The 18028-nt window shown below is 39.5% G+C and overlaps 1 protein-coding gene across 2 annotated transcripts; it reads right to left on the bottom strand.

Moving 5' to 3' along the window:
* Positions 1–1333: 1333 nt before the first annotated feature.
* Positions 1334–12200, bottom strand: kif4 (kinesin family member 4). 2 transcript variants are annotated; one of them, XM_070917467.1, is made up of 30 exons: positions 12078–12200; positions 11800–11914; positions 11317–11507; positions 11090–11179; positions 10725–10891; positions 10254–10348; positions 9965–10084; positions 9660–9835; positions 9376–9437; positions 9123–9255; positions 8806–8864; positions 8561–8666; positions 8247–8354; positions 7758–7940; positions 7348–7451; positions 7054–7198; positions 6500–6610; positions 6226–6309; positions 5934–6047; positions 5692–5847; positions 5468–5565; positions 5119–5248; positions 4844–5014; positions 4617–4736; positions 4435–4512; positions 4101–4199; positions 3515–3682; positions 3045–3170; positions 2380–2496; positions 1334–2211 (listed from the first exon to the last, which is right to left on the bottom strand). In XM_070917467.1, the coding sequence occupies exons 1-30, from the start codon at positions 12198–12200 to the stop codon at positions 2008–2010; spliced, it is 3753 nt and encodes a 1250-aa protein (XP_070773568.1). In that variant the 3' UTR covers positions 1334–2007. The 2 variants fall into 2 exon arrangements, with proteins under 2 accessions (XP_070773568.1, XP_070773569.1); XM_070917468.1 differs by having other exon boundaries at positions 7758–7916.
* Positions 12201–18028: the final 5828 nt, after the last annotated feature.

Raw genomic sequence — 18028 nt, 5'->3', positions numbered from 1 at the left:
CTCCCTGCTGAATGACTGATTCTCATCAAATGGAAGCGACCTCTCATTTCCTGTTCATCCCACCGTCACCAATCTGATGCTGGTATGTGGACAAAATGAATATTTTCTGTATTCATGGAGGGAGCCCTCACAACCTATTTCCCTGAGGCCTGATGAAATCTCTCCCCTCTTAAACTAGATGTGCCTGTTTTCTCTGCTGGTTCACTTTCATGCAGGCTCATACTCATCCTTTCTATTTTCTAGCTTGAGTCTGTAATGTGTTACTCATGTATTCCTTTGCCCCCATGTCCCTTTTTGGTCAAATATTTTACTGTTTTTGTTCACAAAGTCTGAAAGCACTTTGCTTTTTATCTTAAAAATCAATAAACAAATTGTTCAGTCAAACAATACTGCTTTGTCCTGCTTTTTGTTTGGCCTGGGAAGCAGCCATAATAGTCAAACATGTCCCTTGCTCAGAGCACCGTCTGCTGCTGATCAGGTGAAAATGTTTGGGGAGTTGTGGTGAAGAAATGCCACCAGGTGGAGAGAATAAAGTACAGGCTGAAAGCCAGAAATGTCAACACCTTCTGAGCCCCCCCCCCCCACACACACACACACAGGTACAGTATGACCTACTTGTGCTATTAGGCAGTAAAAATAATACTAACTAATTGTTCCATCAATTACTCATCAGCCAATAATTCAGTTTTCTACAGAAAACTGGCAAGATGGCCACAGTGACATTATAGCACAATAACAATGATGTAACTAGTAACTATTAGTCTGGCAAATAAAAGGTCAATAGTGAAAAACAGTGCTGGGCCGACATATTGCAGTGCAGAAATGCCTTCAATATGCAATCTAGAAACAGTGTACCCTACAACATGGCACCAATAAGGACTGAAAAGTTTATTAGTCAACTGTAATTTGTCCCAGTCAGTACACATCTTCGTTGTCGTAATTCTTTAATAATCACGTTCAAGGGATCCTTGTTAAAAATGTGAAAAAATTAATATCATTCAAAATTCAACCACAGATGTCCAAAATCCCTAATATATTCAATTATAACAAGTATAGCAGCAAATCATTGAACATGTGAGAAGCTGGAACTGTCAAATGTTTTCACACAGTTTCACTGTGTAAAAAGAATTCATTGGTTTTTAAAATGTTGAATTATGTAGACACAGCGTTGTTGTATGTAAATTGCACTATATTATTCAGCTGATACGAAAAACAATGTGGAACATTAAAGGGTGCTCACCAAAATGTTATGACCTGCTGAGTTGACAGTAAGATCCAGTTCACTGCAGTGGAAACTCAGACTTTGCATTATATAAAAATACCAAAGACATGATGTGATTTGGCCATTTTATTTTGAGCATTTGTGGGATTTGAGAGAAAGAAATGTGTGTCAGTGTCATTTCATGTTAAAAAGCCTTTCCACTAAAGATGAACTGCTGCTAAGAAACAGCAGTGGCAGCGAGTCCAAAGTAAAACATTAATCCTAACAGACTAATAAATGAAATAAATTATTTTCCATCCATTCATGACACTAAGATATTAAACACTGCAACACATTCAGACAAAAAAGAAAAACAGTTTGTTGTTGTCTAAAAACAAGATTTGACTGTAAGACTTTATTCAGCTCTGGTACTAAAAGCAGTGAAAAAGCTACAGGTTGCTCCCCAAGACGGTGTGTTGAATAGTGCGCGACTGTAGATTTGGTGGACTACTGATTTTACATATTAGTGACGTAAATTTAGTCTTACTTTATTAGAAATATCATGTAACACGTTAAACTAAAACACTATGTACAGGCTTCTTGATCAACTCATTGTAAATTCCAGTAAACGATTCAATGCTATTCACAGTCCTTTTGTTACCCTCTACAGAAAACAACTCATTTTAGAATCAACAGCTACTTTCACGTTACAGTACAGTAACAGTTCAGTCACATAAAAAAAGACTGAAGACACGTTGACAAAACACATACGGACACCTAAAAAGATCTACCACGCTCTGTCCTGATTAGGATTCCTCTCTGATTGGAGTGCATCCAGAGAAAAAACTGTTCTGAAAACTTGTCAGGAGTCTTTTCTTCTTCTTGAGGAAGCTGACTGTTGTTCTGTCCTCCTCCTCGTCATCCTCCTCCTCTTCCTCCGGCATGACAGGTTTCCTGACCAAGTTTAGGTCTGCAGTGGCATGCCCCATGTCTCCGATTTCTTTTAGCACCTAAAATAGTACATATTAGTACACCAGTGTTAGTTCTGCATTACGTCCTTTAAAGTTCCAGTAGCCACACGCATCGCAGGAAAGATACTATGTATGTTTACAATCATCACATCTACATCACCATACTTACTCCTTGTATTGCTAAGTCCTCACAAGGAGCCAGCTTACCTTCTTGGTGGGTGTGCAAGATGGCGGCTTGAAGAATGTGCTGTTGTCGGGGCTGACGGTTGCGGGATCTTGAAGAGACGCAGAGTCTCTGGAAACACTTTCTGTCAGACTCACATCCTGAAATGAGTACAAAGTCCAAACACTGAGAACAATGCTTACTGTTTATTTTCAGCATAGAAAATCAAGGTATTCTTGTCAATGAAAGTCAAATCTGCATCCGTGGCTGTTAATAAATGCCTTAATTACTTAATAATCTGTTAAACCAATACCAGGTTATTAGTTTATTCATTATTATTTTATGAGTAACATATTTAATATTTCTATTCTACAATCAGTGATGTAATAAATATTAGTTGAATAGTCTATAAATAACTTCATTAGACTATATTAGTCTTATTCTCAGTTATTACATTATTAGTCAGCATTTCATTAGTTAACAATATAAATGTTCCAACTTCAAAGATATTATACTGGTTGGTGTGTGAAAAGTCTGACATACAAATACGAAAACAGAAAACTGATTCAAATTGTAGTTGCATGAAACATGAGTGTAATTTGCTTTTTTTCAGCAGATGTCTGACAAGATCTGAAGGAACAGACGGTTTCCTTTTGTCTCCAAATGTACATAACTGTGTCGCACTAATACTCATCATTAGATAACTGACCTCAGCAGGCACCTGGTTGTCCATATTTCGACATTTCTCATGATCACACTGGCAGTTCTCCCCACATGTCATCTTTCCTTTGCGGCACCTGCACTGCTTGTTGCCGCAGCGACCTTTACACGCACACTGAAGAAAGAGAAACAACTGAGCATCACGACAGTCCTTTGAGGAAATGTGTACTTTAACAATGTAACACGTCGAGAGTTAGCAGGTTCATTTCTAGCCTTCCTTTAGCGAGAGATGTAACGAGCTGAGATTTACAACTTTTAAAACAACTTAACAAAAGGCCCCTCTGCTTATCTACTGCATTTTGACATTTTTCAGTGAAATTAGATGAAACTCTTTTTCATTAGTAGGCTGATATAACATTCTTTCAGTGAGCACTGTGGAAAGTAAGGGTCTATGATCTTACTGGTTTAATACACAAATTACCAGTTTGAGGATGGCCCCAGTCCTACTCCCAGTCTTACCCCAGTTGCTTTTGGCTTTTTTGAGGTTCTGCGTCCCTTCTCAGGTTTCTTGGGCCGCCACTCATCCTCCTCCTCCTCATTCTCGTCCTCACTGGGAGAGATCAGCTCTTCAACGTTGATGGTCATATTCAGCGGTGCTTTGGCTGTGGTGAAGCGCTTCCCTTTAGGCTTGTGTTGGCAGAGAACACAAGCAAAGGAAAAATCAACTAGAGAACTATAGTCAGTTTAAGCATCAATTAATGCCAATACTAACAATCTAACTCCTTACACTCCTACATGATATCTATGAAGCCTTAGTTCTGTAAGTCACTTGAAATAATAAACCTATGTTCATTTTAAACAGAAAATAAACACAAGGAAACAAAACCACATCTTAATTCATAATCCAAGGAGTCCAGCTGCTAAGGCTGTCTCGCATTAGAGGGAAAGGATACTGTTACAGAACCATTCATTCTTGGTCATTCTTCAACATTTTCAATAACTATGGGGGAACACCCTAAAGTAGCCAACTTTGACATTAAAAACTGAAGTAACTTTGTATAAAACACACAATGAACAGGAAGGTAGAACATCTGCAATAACTTACCTTTGGAGGAACATACTCAAACGTGTCATCTGGGCTCTCATTGCTCGGTGTAGGCGTGAGGATTTTCTTTCCACTTGCCAGGTGGACCAGCGAGAGTTTCTATGGAGTAAAAAAAAACAGGTTGGGGTTGGAGCTGAAGATACATGCAGAACTTCACATTTTTACACGTTTGTGCTGTTCCATGGTAGATCTTTCGAGCCTTAAGTCCCTGCTGTCATCAGTGTGGTATACACTAGTGTATGGTCTTCATCCTTTATAATTCAACTTAACATTAAAATAATACAAAATAAAAACAGATGGCAGCCAATAATTTTGGACTAAATTCTAAAGTTACCTGTCTGTATTGCTCATTCTGCTCCACCAGTTTCTGGTTCTGCTCACTCAATTCTCGAAGCTTTTCAAGCTCTTCCTCCTAAAATGATGATACAGTACAAGTACATTTTTGAGATTCTGAAAACAAGAGAGGAATGCGGAGTCAAAGGTTGATTAAACACTCCTCAGCTGGTGGAGACAAACCTGAACTTTGAGGCGCTGGAGAAGCTTGTTCTCCTTTGAACTCTCCTCATCTTTCTGCTTTGTTTCGTCCGACTCTCCACAGATGGGTTTGTTCTGTAGCTGGTTAAGGAGGTAAAGGACCTGTACAAAGAAAGAAAATGGATGAGATGAGTGAATGGATATATATACAGTATATGCATGTCTCTAACAAGAGCTGCAAATTGCTATTGAATAAAAGCTATGAGCACCTTCTCCTGATGCCTCTGCTCTAGTTCCACCAGCTGCTGCTGGTGCTCCATGTCCATGGTTGACATCACATTTCTCTCCTCAGCCAGCATCTTCCTCAAGTCTTGTGCGTTCCCTTTCTCCTGTTTGACTTCGCTCTCCAGCTTGGCACTGGCTGTTTTAGCAGACACCAGCTAAATAAAAAGGGAACATTTTAACAACTCATAATGTACTACTACTAATTTAACACATTGTGTATCAGTGTGAAAATGAAATAATTGTACTAGCATTTGCTCACCTCAGACATCAGAACCTTGAGGGCACACTTGGCATCGACAATGCTTGTGATGCCATCTATGCGCTGTTTTAAACGCCCCTCGCCGTCTGCGACAACAACTTTCTGCTGAAGGTCAGCTATCTGGGCGTTCCTGTTAAGATACAAATCACTTTGCAAATCTGAACAATTCCTGCAATAAACTACAAATTCAGTTTAGTGTGCTTTTATGTGCATCTAATAATGGCTCAGCTATTGGCTGGAAGGTCATTTCACCTATGAGGGGGCAGAGTACGATGAATGCTGGTCAAATGTTAAGATCTAATTTTAAAAAGCTGTTCAATCAGTGACTGAGCTGCTTCGTCAGACTCACCTGAGGCCCATCTCTGTCTCCAGGTTCTCCACCTGTTTGGTCAAAGGTGTTTCCAGCGCCCCATGGCTCTCCAGCTCAGAGATGATCAGTGTCCGGCGCTGCATGGAAGGACGCCACAAAGCAAAGGATTGATCTTCTGTCACATTTCTACTTTACTGGTGCACTGTTGTGCCTATTCTCATAAATATACATGCTTAACAGAAACACATCTCATCTCATCTCACCCTGATTTTGGCAGCGGGTCGATCCCCTGCCTCTATCTGCTGTTTGAGGTGGTTGATCTCCTGAGCCAAGACCTTTCTGTCCTCCAGCAGATCCTTGAGGTGGCGCCGGGCCTCCTCTGTGCTAACCATCACCTCCACTTCATTGAGAAGCCACGTCTGACCAAATGAATACAGTCACAGAGTTATAATAATAAATAATGCACTTGCACTTAGTTAAGGCTAGTAGACCAAAGTTTTACTACCTTAACTCTTGCAGCAGTCCCTTCCATTCCTCTGTTATGGACATCTTTACGTTTCTCTGCTACCTCACTTCTCTTCTGAAGGGCATCTTTCAACCTCTTGTTTGCAGCTGCAGCCTGTCGGGGGGGAAAGAAACTTGAATAAACAACTGCTTTAAAATCATTTCCAGTTATACTTAATCCTAACAGTTTGATATTGGCCTAATAATACTTGCCATTTCATATATGTTGAAAATATTAAATCCAGAATATTTACTGGTAGACCACGTAAATGAAACAGACCAAGAGGCCTCACCTCCTCAGTTTTACGACGCAGAACATTGGCCTGTTTCTGGAAATCCCTCTCAAGTTTAAGCAACTCATACTGACGCTTACGATCCTGTAAAACAGACAGAAAAACTGTGGGGTTCAGGAAGCCAGAGAACCTTCGTTAATAAGGAAAACAGTAAAGTACGCATAAGGGGAAAAAAAGGATTTAGCAGCAAAATTTGATTGAGTGGATTTATGAATAAAATGTTGGTTAAAGAAAACGTCCTGCAGTGTCTGTTAAGAACTTGATCTTCACATACCTTCTCCTTTAGCTGCAGCACCTCCCTGTCCTTCTTGCTCTTCCAGTGTCTGAATTTCTCAGAGTCCTCCCTCATCTGCCTCATCAGCTGTGTACGCTGGGTCTTCATAGCCTGTGAGAACACAGTGTTACTGATGCATCAGTGGCTTACACGAGTAAAGTAGCATTTTAGTATATTAGCAATACTCTGTGGCAATTCAGTACAACCTCAGCATACTATCGCAAGACACTTAGCAATAAATGTTAGACCTAAATACTACATTCTTATGTGCATCTTTATGTAATTTATAACACATTAAACTACATTTCCCAATTAAACATTGATGTTTTGTAATGGTGTTTTATAATTTTGTAATGTGCTTTATAGTCCCATGAGGGATGGGCCAGGAGTTGGCTTGAAATTCATATAAAATTATTTTCTCTGTTGGTTTAAGACAAAAAAAACCCCTCTATCATTAACTTTGGTATGAAAACACTCAAAGACATACAATACATACATAATGCACCCCTCACCATCAAAGGAGCTCAATGAAAGTAAAGAAAATCACTGGTTACCTGGATCTCCTGATTGAGCTTGCTAACTTTCTGAACAGAGGACTCTTTGAGTTTCAGCAGTTTGGACTGCTCAAGAAGCTTCTTCTTCATGTCTATCAGCTGGCCCTCAAGCTCCTGCAGTCTCTTCCTCCGCTGCTCACTAAGCCTAGAAGAACGTAGTTTGTATCAGAAGTGAAGAGTGAAGGCTTATGAGATGACTTTACTTTTATATCAAAACAAATCAACTTTCAAACTTGGCAAAAATATTACTACAGGCTCAATCAAACCACAGCCAAAAGATCTAAGTGTTCATACTTAGCGTGGTTTGTGTCTTTCTTTGCAGACTGAAGTGCCAAAACAAGGTCCTCTTTCTCTTTCTGCAGCGAATCCACTGCGGTCTGTAGAGTATGTACATTTTTCTGTAGGACGGGAAAAGAGAAAAGATTAAAACTTGTCCATCATTTCTCAACAATTAAAACATGTATTAATATAGTCACACAAAAAGACTATGCCTTAAACTTAACCCACTTCCTCTCTCACAGAAACCTAGTACCATAGGGGTTACCATGGGAGTCACATCAAACCAAACATGTATTCAACAATATAAATACAACAATTTAGAATTAATAGATCGCTCAAATAAAATGTATCTAATTAAATAACTGAAAGTTAAAAAGGATTTTAAAATTATCATCTGAGCCAAAAATGGAAACAAATCCTCTTACCAGGTGCTCTGATTGCATCGGCTCCAATTGGGTGTCATTCTGGCACATCTTCTTCACAAAAGCTTCCTTCAAGCTCAACACTTTGTTCAGCTCAATCAGTTCCTTGGAGAGCTGAGCCTGCCGCAGTGCATGATGGGTTGTAAAGGCCTCCGGGCAGTCCTTACCAACAGTGGTGGTGACATCCTGTTTAATGTGTTAGGAGGTGGGAAACATCTTAATTTACATTTAGCTCAGAAAGAAAATAAGAGCTGAGCAGAAAGATAGTCTTTATTCTTTGATCAATCAGTGTGTGCAAGAGAGGAAATATGTTAGTACAGTACGTTTGATTTACTGTATGCTAAATGTCATCATCTCAAAAAGAACTGTGCAAAATATACAAGTTCAGTGTTATGGAAAGCACAACACTGCAGAATTCTCAGTTTTGCCAAGTATCTTTGATGTTAACCATCATCTAATGTAAACACAAAGAGAACATAATTGTCAACGTACTGATGGGGACTCATCTGCAGAATTTTTACTGCCATTCCCAGACAGCTCAGGCCCATCCTCCCCTGCAGCCATAGCGTCGATGGAAGCGGCAATGCCTGCGCTCTCATGCTTAGAAAAACCAACAGTAAACAATGACATCACTTCTATTTGTGACTTAAGTTCTGATTAAAAAACAAATCAAAAAGACAAAAAAACATTTGCCACATTAATTATATTTAAATGAATCCATTTTGTCTATAAAAAGTCAAACAAATTTCAGCTTTGCTACAAACTGCTGTCTCTTGGTGGATTATAATGTAAGGCGGCTTGTGTACCTTGAGCTCCAAGATGATGTCTTGTAGGCTCTTCATCACCTCAACGTTCTCCTTCAACTCCTGGTCCTCCAGTGTCTCCAACACTTTCTCAAGATCCACAGTACATCTGAAATAAAGAGGTAAATAAAGAGTGTGGCTCAATATCATCATTGTGGGAGTGGTCAACAAGAAACCGCTAAAAGCATGAACACAACTGCCATAGGCCATTAAAAACCAAACACAGCTTTTAACCTTTGTAAACTTACGCTGCATGGTGCCGCAGTTGTTCCAGTTTGCTTTGTAGTTTCTCATTTGCTTGTTCTGTCTATAAAATAAAGCAAACACAACGTGATTAACATGACTGATGCAAAACAATGAAATGTCAGAGAAAGGACAAACTGACGATGTCGACAAAGTATTTTATTTTTTACCAGTTTGTGGTTTATATAAATGCAAATTTCTACCGTCTTGTCTTTTTTCTACCCATGACGACACATTATCACTCCTAGTAACAGGTTTCCCATCAGCTTTCAACAATGACTCTGGAGGAAGGATTAGCAAATGTTGTTAAGGTCTAGCTCACCATGATGATTTTCTCAAACATGAAGGCAGTCTGTCCAGCCGCCTCACTCAGCTCCCTGCTCAGCTTACTGTTCTCGTCCTGCAGAGCACGGTTCTTTTCCAACAGCTTAGTCACCTTCTCCGCTGACTCTGGCCTGTAACAGAAGGACTGAGTAACCGTTATGGCCTTTTGTTATGGGTAATATGTAGCCTGGGATGCACTTTATCGGACATCCCAGTGGGACATCAGTTTATTGGGGAACTTTATGTCTTACCCAGAGAGCACCGGAGCTACTCCTCCACGGGCATGAAGTAGCATCACCTGCAGCTCCTGAACCTAAACAAGTGTATGGATCAAGACATTTATTACATTTTAAATAAAGGAAGTAAGGTGTGTCATCATACACTTTCTGTTCTAACAATATTTGATCTCTTTCCTAAACAAAGATTTCCAACTGCATTTAACTTGCAGCATTGTTAAGCCAATGGCAGTTTGAGATCTGATTGTGAGGTCAACCCCACAAAAGAGAATTTTTTTTTTGCCCCCCAATTTCTGTACCTGTTGTTTCAAACGGTTCATTTCTGCAGCTCTGGGGTCAACGTTGACTATAGGTTTGTTTTTAATCTTGCGAGCTCTGTCAGCATATCGCAGTGTGTTGATGGTCTCCTCCATGTTTGAGTCTGCAGGACTGACGCATGCTATCATCAAAGTGTGGCTATTGCCCCCCAAAGAATCTGATGAAAGAAACAGAAAACTGTTCACAAAAGCGCATAGTAAAATTATTCTGCTGTAATTTACTATGTTGCATCTGAGACTGCCCTAATGCCACCATGTAACTTTTGGACATCTAAATCAAAGCTTACCCTGTAGCAGTCGGGTGAGCTTGGAGTCTCTGTAAGGAACAAAGGGGTTTTTCTTGCTTTCATCCCCCAAGGCACTGATCACATTACCCAAAGACAAAAGGCCGCGATTGATGCTGATGCCTGAGGATGAAAATGAACAGCATCAAAACAGACAAACAATGTTGTTATTATGGATATCTTTACAATACAAAGAAATGCACAGAAATGTCATACAACACTATATATATATCATTGGGAAACTGCTGAGTAACCTTTAACCGAGTAAAAAAGAAAAACATATTTAGTTTACCTTCCTTTAAACGATCTCCCTCTGCTTTGGTTTTCTTTTGCCTTTCTGAACCAGCCAGATCCACAAGGTGCAATTTTGAAACAACTGAGTCGACTCTGCAACAAAAGATTACACAAATATTCAACTTGAAGCATACTATGTTTTTAAACTTCACTGCTGTGTTTTGTATTCTTATATTCTTTGTGTGTATTGGTGTTTTGCATGTGTCGTTTAAGCTACTGGATGCCTAAATTTGCCTTGGGATCAAAAAAGCATCCATCAATCATGATGTGGACCAGTTTTAATAAAGATGTCTTTATGATTGTTTACCCAAACACATTACAGGAAGCAGTCAACATGTATTTGGTGTGAATGTCACTGCATGTCATTGTTAAAGAGTCACTATGCGTAAACTCAAAATGCTGTATGTTAAGGTTTAAGTGGACTAATATTAGACAAAATGATAGTGAGAGAAAACACCACCAAACTGACTTGTCTGTCCCTCTGCGCTGCTCCAGTGTGATGGTGAAGATAGCATGTGAGCGCGAAGAAGCGGCGTTCATCGCTGTGGAACCCACAGTGCGAGCAGAATTTCCAACCTCCAGACAACCCACCATCTCATGGGCAGAGAACACCTGCCTCTCAGTCAAACCCACAATCTGGAAAACAGCATATTTTCAACAAAAAAATACTAAATAAAAAGCTGACACACTAACATGTACCAATTTAAAAAGGTGTCACCAAGGTATTGAATTAAGACACGGATGCAGTTTAGTGAAGTTTATTGTTCTATCTACTATAAGCTTCAAAGACAATCGAAATGTGCGTTCATTCTGATAAACATGTCAGTCACTCACCTTAATGCCGTCTTTAGGGTCTTCCCGAATGCTGATGGCAGGTTTATCTTTAGATGCACACAGCAAGTCCAATATATCTTCATTATAGATCTACAATCAAAAAGGAAAAAGTTCTTGACAAGGCTACTGAGCAAAGATTAACATTGGTGGATGCCAAGGAAAGCAATACATTTCTAAATGACATTAAATAACAAAATCTAGGCAGTGTACACAACAATTACACCAACCTCCAGGTAAGATACTGTGAGACAGAATTCACAGTCCGTCCTTTTTTCCCTTTCCTCAAAGATCCTCCCTATAACTCGTGGAATAACTCCGACTGAAGGATCATTTTCTTGAGCTGATGTGTATGTTCCTCCCATGGAGAAGGTCTTCCCTGATCCCGTCTGTCCATACGCAAGAACTGTAGCATGGTAGCCTACAAAAAGGACAATTTAGCAAAATTATTCAAAAGATAAGAGAACAAATACTTTCATTTAACATCTTAGCTAATTCAATTAGATTTTTCAAATGGATCTAATGTGATTTCTATTTGTATGCAGCTGATGGAAAGTACAGTCCCCACTGAAGTGTTTTCTAGCAAAACCATGAATCCCAAACAGTTCTCATGTTGCAGAACCTGCAGTGTCACCTCCCAGGAAGGGGGAAAGAACAAACAGACAAATTTCTTACTGAAGCAAATAAATCATAATGTGAAACGATACAGCTACCTTTAAAAAGCCCAGACAATAAGGAGGACACAGCCGTATTGAAGACTTCTTCTTGTTCAGCAGTGGGATCGAATACATAATCATAGGTGAATGCTTTCTCTGTGCCAACAATCACCTGAAAACAACAATTTAGCCATTACTCATACTGTGTGGTGTAGTTACATAATATTCAGAAAACACATTGTATCCACGTATACACAGATATAATGGACTTGGTACAAAACATTACTCTGAAACAGACAGAAAAAAATTATTTTTAACAGTTGTTGAGCACAGACCTGTGGTACCCCAGGCACAAAAGTGAGACAGCACTGACATCCCTCGTTGATTTCTTTAGGTACCAACGGGCGACATCGCAAGGCAACCCGCACTGGGATCACCTTGTCATCCTCATTTGTCATGTTGCAAGACTTAAATATATACCTTGTAATAAAAAAAACCGAGAAGAGGTTATCATAATGAAGCCAAGAAATATCAGTCCAATAATGTGGCCAAGATAACATGTCATCAAAGATTCTAAATGGACAGAAGACTTTGATAAACCTTCATTTTCAATAAGAGACAACACGAAAATTAAAAAGTGCAAATGACAGATGTTGATATACAGTGACTCCCATCATCAAGATACGGGGATTTTCTGCAGTGCTGACGTATGAATAATGAAACATCATGTGAACAGACATGTATTGCATGAATACTGAAGGATTTATAGATGAATTGCTGAAAAGCTCTAAATAACAATACTTAATGTCGACTTTTCATTGTAGGATACCTACAAATGACATCAAAACCTGATAAAAGTTACCATGTTTTGCTGTGTCACTATATTAAAATCATACTGTGAACTCGGCACATCATGGTTGAGTGTTATACGCGTCAGTGTGGTATATGTGCTAGGACATCAATTAAGTGTAATATCTCATCTAAAACAAAAATTACAACGTGCTTTTCCAATTATTTGGAAGCATAATGTCATCATCTACAAATGTGGATAACTGTCTCCACATTTAATAACGTCAAAGACACTTCGTAGTGTGTTCACCATCACTGAACACTGCCATGATTGTTCTTTGAGACGTTACGTCCAAATTAGTTTTATTTGAGTGTATGGCCTCCAGTGTTGAATCAGAAAATGTCCCCATGTCTCAGTAAATTCATCATGGGTGTTGTCATGGCGTCCAAGGAGTTGGCACATTATTCACCATCTATGTGAATCTATGGAGCAGCTCCATGCTGTGTCTGAGGATGACATCATAACCTGCAGTCCATCCTCCGGTCAGACTTATCAAACCCGACCTGTGCAATAAGCTATCGTTTTTAATAGAAATGTACATGTAGGCTGGATTATCTCTTTAACTGTATTGCTGCACAGTCGATCTCCACGATACACAAGACAGTTAGCTATAACGTTACCTAACGTAAGACGCAAGCTATCAACGTTATGGTTAGCGGTTTTTATTGAGTTGAAAACAATACCAGCGGGCAAACGAACAGTCTTCAACCCAGCTTACGGGTGATAAGTAGCTAATTTAAAGTTGGCGTCAGTTTGCCGTTAACTAGCTAGCTGCAGTTATTAGCAAGACGTTGACATTAACGTTAACGTTACCTTTTCTTTTCACGTTTCCTCCAGTAACGTTACCAACGTTTAAATATCACGAAGACTGCATTCGGCGCTTGTGGTTGATAATGGATAGCACTAATATCGGACACTCTTAATAAAACGTTACTTGTTACGGCTAACTCGAGTAACTTTTGTCCTTTGCCTGTGTACTTAAGCCAATATCCATGAGAGCGATGTTGTTACTGCCCGCCACTTTCAAACAGCCAGCTCCGCCTCCTCCTTCTTCTTCTACTTGTAGTTTATGGCAGAGTCAACGCAACTCGGCAGCGTCAGTGACCTCTACAGGATAAAAGAAAAAACACAGTATTTGTACAGCCTAAGATTAAAAAAACAACAAAAACCAAAGAAATACTTATTCCGTTCTTTCACATTGACCATTTGTACTCTACACACATGAAACACACATGCAGCTCCCAATTTAGTTATTTGTTCCTTATTCCCCCTCCGTCTTCTCTTTAATTAAACCTATGTCTTCTCCACAGTGATAACAATTTCAATTCCTATAGTAAGTATTTTGGTGCATTCAGAATACTGGATATATTTGAAGGAGCTGGCGGTAAACAAATTCATCATGACTTTATGGTACAAAAACTGAAAGTGAAACTGACTGTCGAAACGAATCATCCAGTCTGTAAATGAGTCAGCATTCAAATGCTTGTCCCAATGAGCTGAGCACATACCCCATAATATATTAATCAGTCTTTCATGAACCGAACGGCAATCACTTGTATGGCTGTGAGAGTGATCACATTTCAGTGAACCAAATGAATAACAAAATGGATTTGTGTGTTGATTTTTTTTGCTTGCACAAGACCCAAGATGGCAGGGTTAACTTCTCACTAAATTCTCTGTGGTGACCTCAAAGCTGAATTCACCTACTTACTAAAAATTGCAACAATTTTATGCAAGATTGAACAGGAGGTGAATCACTGTTGTTACCTGACAGAGTTCATCACCTTAGTCCATGGCCTCCGAGGTGACCAGCATTACAAAACAAGGGTGTGAGTCAGAGTGAAGAGAGTGAGCATCAAGACCATGCTGCCCAGGCAACAGCATGTGACTCCATAATTGTGTAGGATCAACATGCCAAGTTGAGAAGTAAAAATCTAGGAGATATATATTATTTTAACTTCAGGATAAGTGCACATAGAGGAGGAAGAAATGGCAGGAGTGAAGCTGAGTGGGTGACATGACATCCCTCTTGATGAGATGAGTTTTGAGCCTACAATGGAAAAAGGGGAGTGACTCTTCTTTTCTGGCTGGAAGAGAAAGGTCATTACACTGGTAGCCAGAGGGGAAAACAGCTTAGTCCAGATAAAATTATGACAAGGTTTCTGCAGGGAAGAGAGAGCTAAGCAATATAGTGCCAGAAGTCAGAACATGGACTCGAATATTCCCCCAAAATATTTTCACAATACTGTACTCATCAACCTTGTGACCACAGGGGACTGCAACAACATTGATAAAGCTTATCCTCTTCAACACAGATGTCAGCCTCCACCCCGCCTGTGACAGACGCTGTTGACCCCACAAATAAACAATGAAGTCACGTTTCCACAGTATGAAGGAGTTAGCCATGGGAGCATATCCACTAGTGGTATTCAATGGATGTGTTCTACAACAAATTGCAAACTGCTGTCTTTTGATGCTGATTTCTGGCACACATAACCATCATATTGATTATTTATCATCCATTACTGAGCAGTCGAAGCCATAAAAGTAATTATACACAAGGTATTATACAAGGACAATTCGGAGTGACTTGAAACTCCAATGGGTGGAGTGATTTTATGCCAAAACATGAGCTAGGCCAACATTTAGTGATTGTTTTGATATCCAGAAATCTCAGCAGGAAACTGGAGAAGTAGTCATTGATATTGATCAAACCCCTGCTGATAACTATAGTCATTATATGCCATAAAATATCCGTCACATCCCTTTTACTCCCATTCAAATGCATTTTTATTCAACCATGGGTGTAGTCCATAGGCTACACGTTATTTTGTATTTTATGACTTTTTGAAGCACTTGTGAAGTCTCGCAGGACTTTCTGTTTATTTGAATTATCATTAGTATGGCTCACGCTCTGTCCACAGTCAGCTACTGTGCACATAGTCTCAGAGGCGAGTGAATCCTGCCGCTGCGGGAAATTCCGCCACAGGGCCTAATAACAACATGCCAGATTGTCTCTGCTCCCAAGAATAGAACAGACAGTGAATGAATGGGAACAAACCGGTCTATTCTCTCCATATATATCCACTAAATTATGATTTCCTTCAATATGAAGCTCAGGCTGTTGGGGTACCTTAAAGCCACCTTGACCTCGAACAGCACTGCCCACTCTTATGCTGTAGCGGAAATGAGAGGAAATTCAGCCTGCTTCCCCCTTTCCTGTTGTAGTTTCAAAAGATAATCTACATTGGGTGGATTGCATTGCAGTGACATCACCCATGCCTAAAGTTCACTGGTTGCATGAATGGGGTTTTGAAGAAGATACACTCTGCTCAGCTGCACTAGTGTACATACCAGCCTCATGCTCTGCTAAGCTAAACGTTCTATAATGAGGTTTCCCTTTAACTGTGAACATTTAACATATGATCAAAAGAATTGCAATCTAAGTAAAGTAGCTGAAATAATAATTAAGTGTGCTGAGTATCAGTTAATTAGAGTGAATTTGAGCATCTTGGTGCAGAACTTTATTAGTGAAATTTTAGCAAGATTACATCATAGATTGCTCTTACATCATAGATTGCTCTAATTCCATCAGAGCTGATTAATCTATAGACTTCAAGACTTTACAGTGCTGAATGTGACAATAAAGCTGTCCATTTTCCACATCATTCTGTAAAATGAATGAAATGCCTACCTTGGCAGTTTCTGTTATCATAAAATGAATAAATGGGATATTTTACTGTCACTATTTTAGTCTACACAGTAAAACAACATTCTTTTTATACAGTTTGAATAATCTCAAAACAACCTTCAGAGAGAAGGAAAGTAATTTGAGTGATGCAACAGCCTTTACATGGATATTGTTGCGCAGTAAAATGGGAAAGACATGGTATGCAATGATTTTCAAGGGCTTTGCTGTCATTTGCTGCTGCCGTTTCTTAGTAATGTTATGAGGAGCACTTGCCTCATTTACAATACAAATTTAACAAAAAACAAAAATAGTCTAAAACACTTAAATCCACATCAGGCATTCAGTTACCACATCCGTTTCTGTAAGACCTAAATGTTTTCTAGATTCATTTCCCAATAAAATTAAACATAAAATATGGTAGAGGGAAGTTGTTCATGAAAGAGAATGATGGTTACACCTGAGTAAAGCATTATTTAGCTAAATATGTACTTCAGTCTGCCCAAGGAGGCCTGTTACCAGGCAAAAGCTCAGTCAATATCCACAGGAGCCAAAAATAATAAATTTTAGTACATTTTAAAACAGGCTTGAAGCCTTATGCTGAGTCAGTCATGGGGCACTTTATGGGAGGGGTGTCTGTGGGGTACTGCTTACTGCTCTGGCCCAGATAATGAACTCAAATATGTCTGCACTTGACACCAAATGGGGGTGAAGACAAAGCCAATGGACGCTGAATGCCCGTTAACCTTAAGATAAGTTTAATATGCGCACAAGCACTTTTTTTGGCACTGCATTATTGCTGACGTTTACATCAGTGTCATTAGCACTGGTCCTGTTATGAGAATCGACACCACACATAAAGCAAATAGCACAGAGGATATTACAGGCTACTCTAAACCTTAACATATTCTCCCCGTTTTCTACTTGTAGCCAGGCTTTAAGTGCTAGGCAACAGGGAGCACCTTCCTCTGAGATTATCTACTTTGAGAGGTTTGAATTCTGATGATTGTGTTTGGACACTTTAAACTATCTTGGCCTAATCCATTTTTAAGTATGCAGTGTTGACGAAGATAAAAAAGGTATTTTGGACCATAAACCTCAAAGAAGGATGACTTATAATTAAATATATCTCTCCTGACAGATTTCCCATAAATTCAATTGAAAAATAAGTATGGAAAAACAACTGTCAAAGTCATTTGTGCTTTGAATCTGTATTACAGTCTTCAGTTTCCAGACTGACTTCAGTAGTCAGCCTTACACATATTGCTTTAAATGTAGTTCAACCTGTGTAGGTACAGGTGTGTGGCTGACTTTAAATTAGCATTCTGAATGCATGGGAGAGGAGGAACACAGCCTCAAATACATATCATAATTTCAATGTCTAGATTTATCGAGTTTTATTTAGCATCCAGAAATCAAGATCTCCTGCCCCCATGTCACCCACCCAGGCGATATTTCACTTTGTCGGGCAGTGTTTCCATTCTCCAGCACACTCAGCCCAGCATCATGAGTCAAGGCACGGTCATCTTCAGCTGATCCCACGATGTGTATTAATCACTGACATTTAGACATTGGTCACTGCTGTCTTTACTCATACATTTATTTCTGACTAAAGAGGGAAGGGGTGGTGAATGGAAGGGGGGTGGGGGGGGGGGGGGGGGGGGGATGATTCAGGGGGCCGGATCTAGACAGGAGACATTTGTGACAGGATTCTAGTATTTATATGTATTTAGTGTTTCATGACTGGC

Source organism: Enoplosus armatus, chromosome 13 (assembly GCF_043641665.1).
Source record: "Enoplosus armatus isolate fEnoArm2 chromosome 13, fEnoArm2.hap1, whole genome shotgun sequence".
NCBI classification, from domain to species: domain Eukaryota; kingdom Metazoa; phylum Chordata; class Actinopteri; order Centrarchiformes; family Enoplosidae; genus Enoplosus; species Enoplosus armatus.
Note: the sequence above shows the minus strand (reverse complement) of the source record. Positions and strands in the feature narration are given on the sequence as shown.

Coding starts and splice junctions, on each gene's coding strand:
- kif4 (XM_070917467.1), bottom strand. CDS start 12,200: ATGACAAATGAGGATGACAAGGTGATCCCAGTGCGGGTTGCCTTGCGA. Junction 5,015..5,118: donor TCAAGGTTCTGATGTCTGAG/GTGAGCAAATGC, acceptor CTTTTTATTTAG/CTGGTGTCTGCTAAAACAGC. Junction 3,683..4,100: donor TTGAGTATGTTCCTCCAAAG/GTAAGTTATTGC, acceptor TGCCAACACAAG/CCTAAAGGGAAGCGCTTCAC.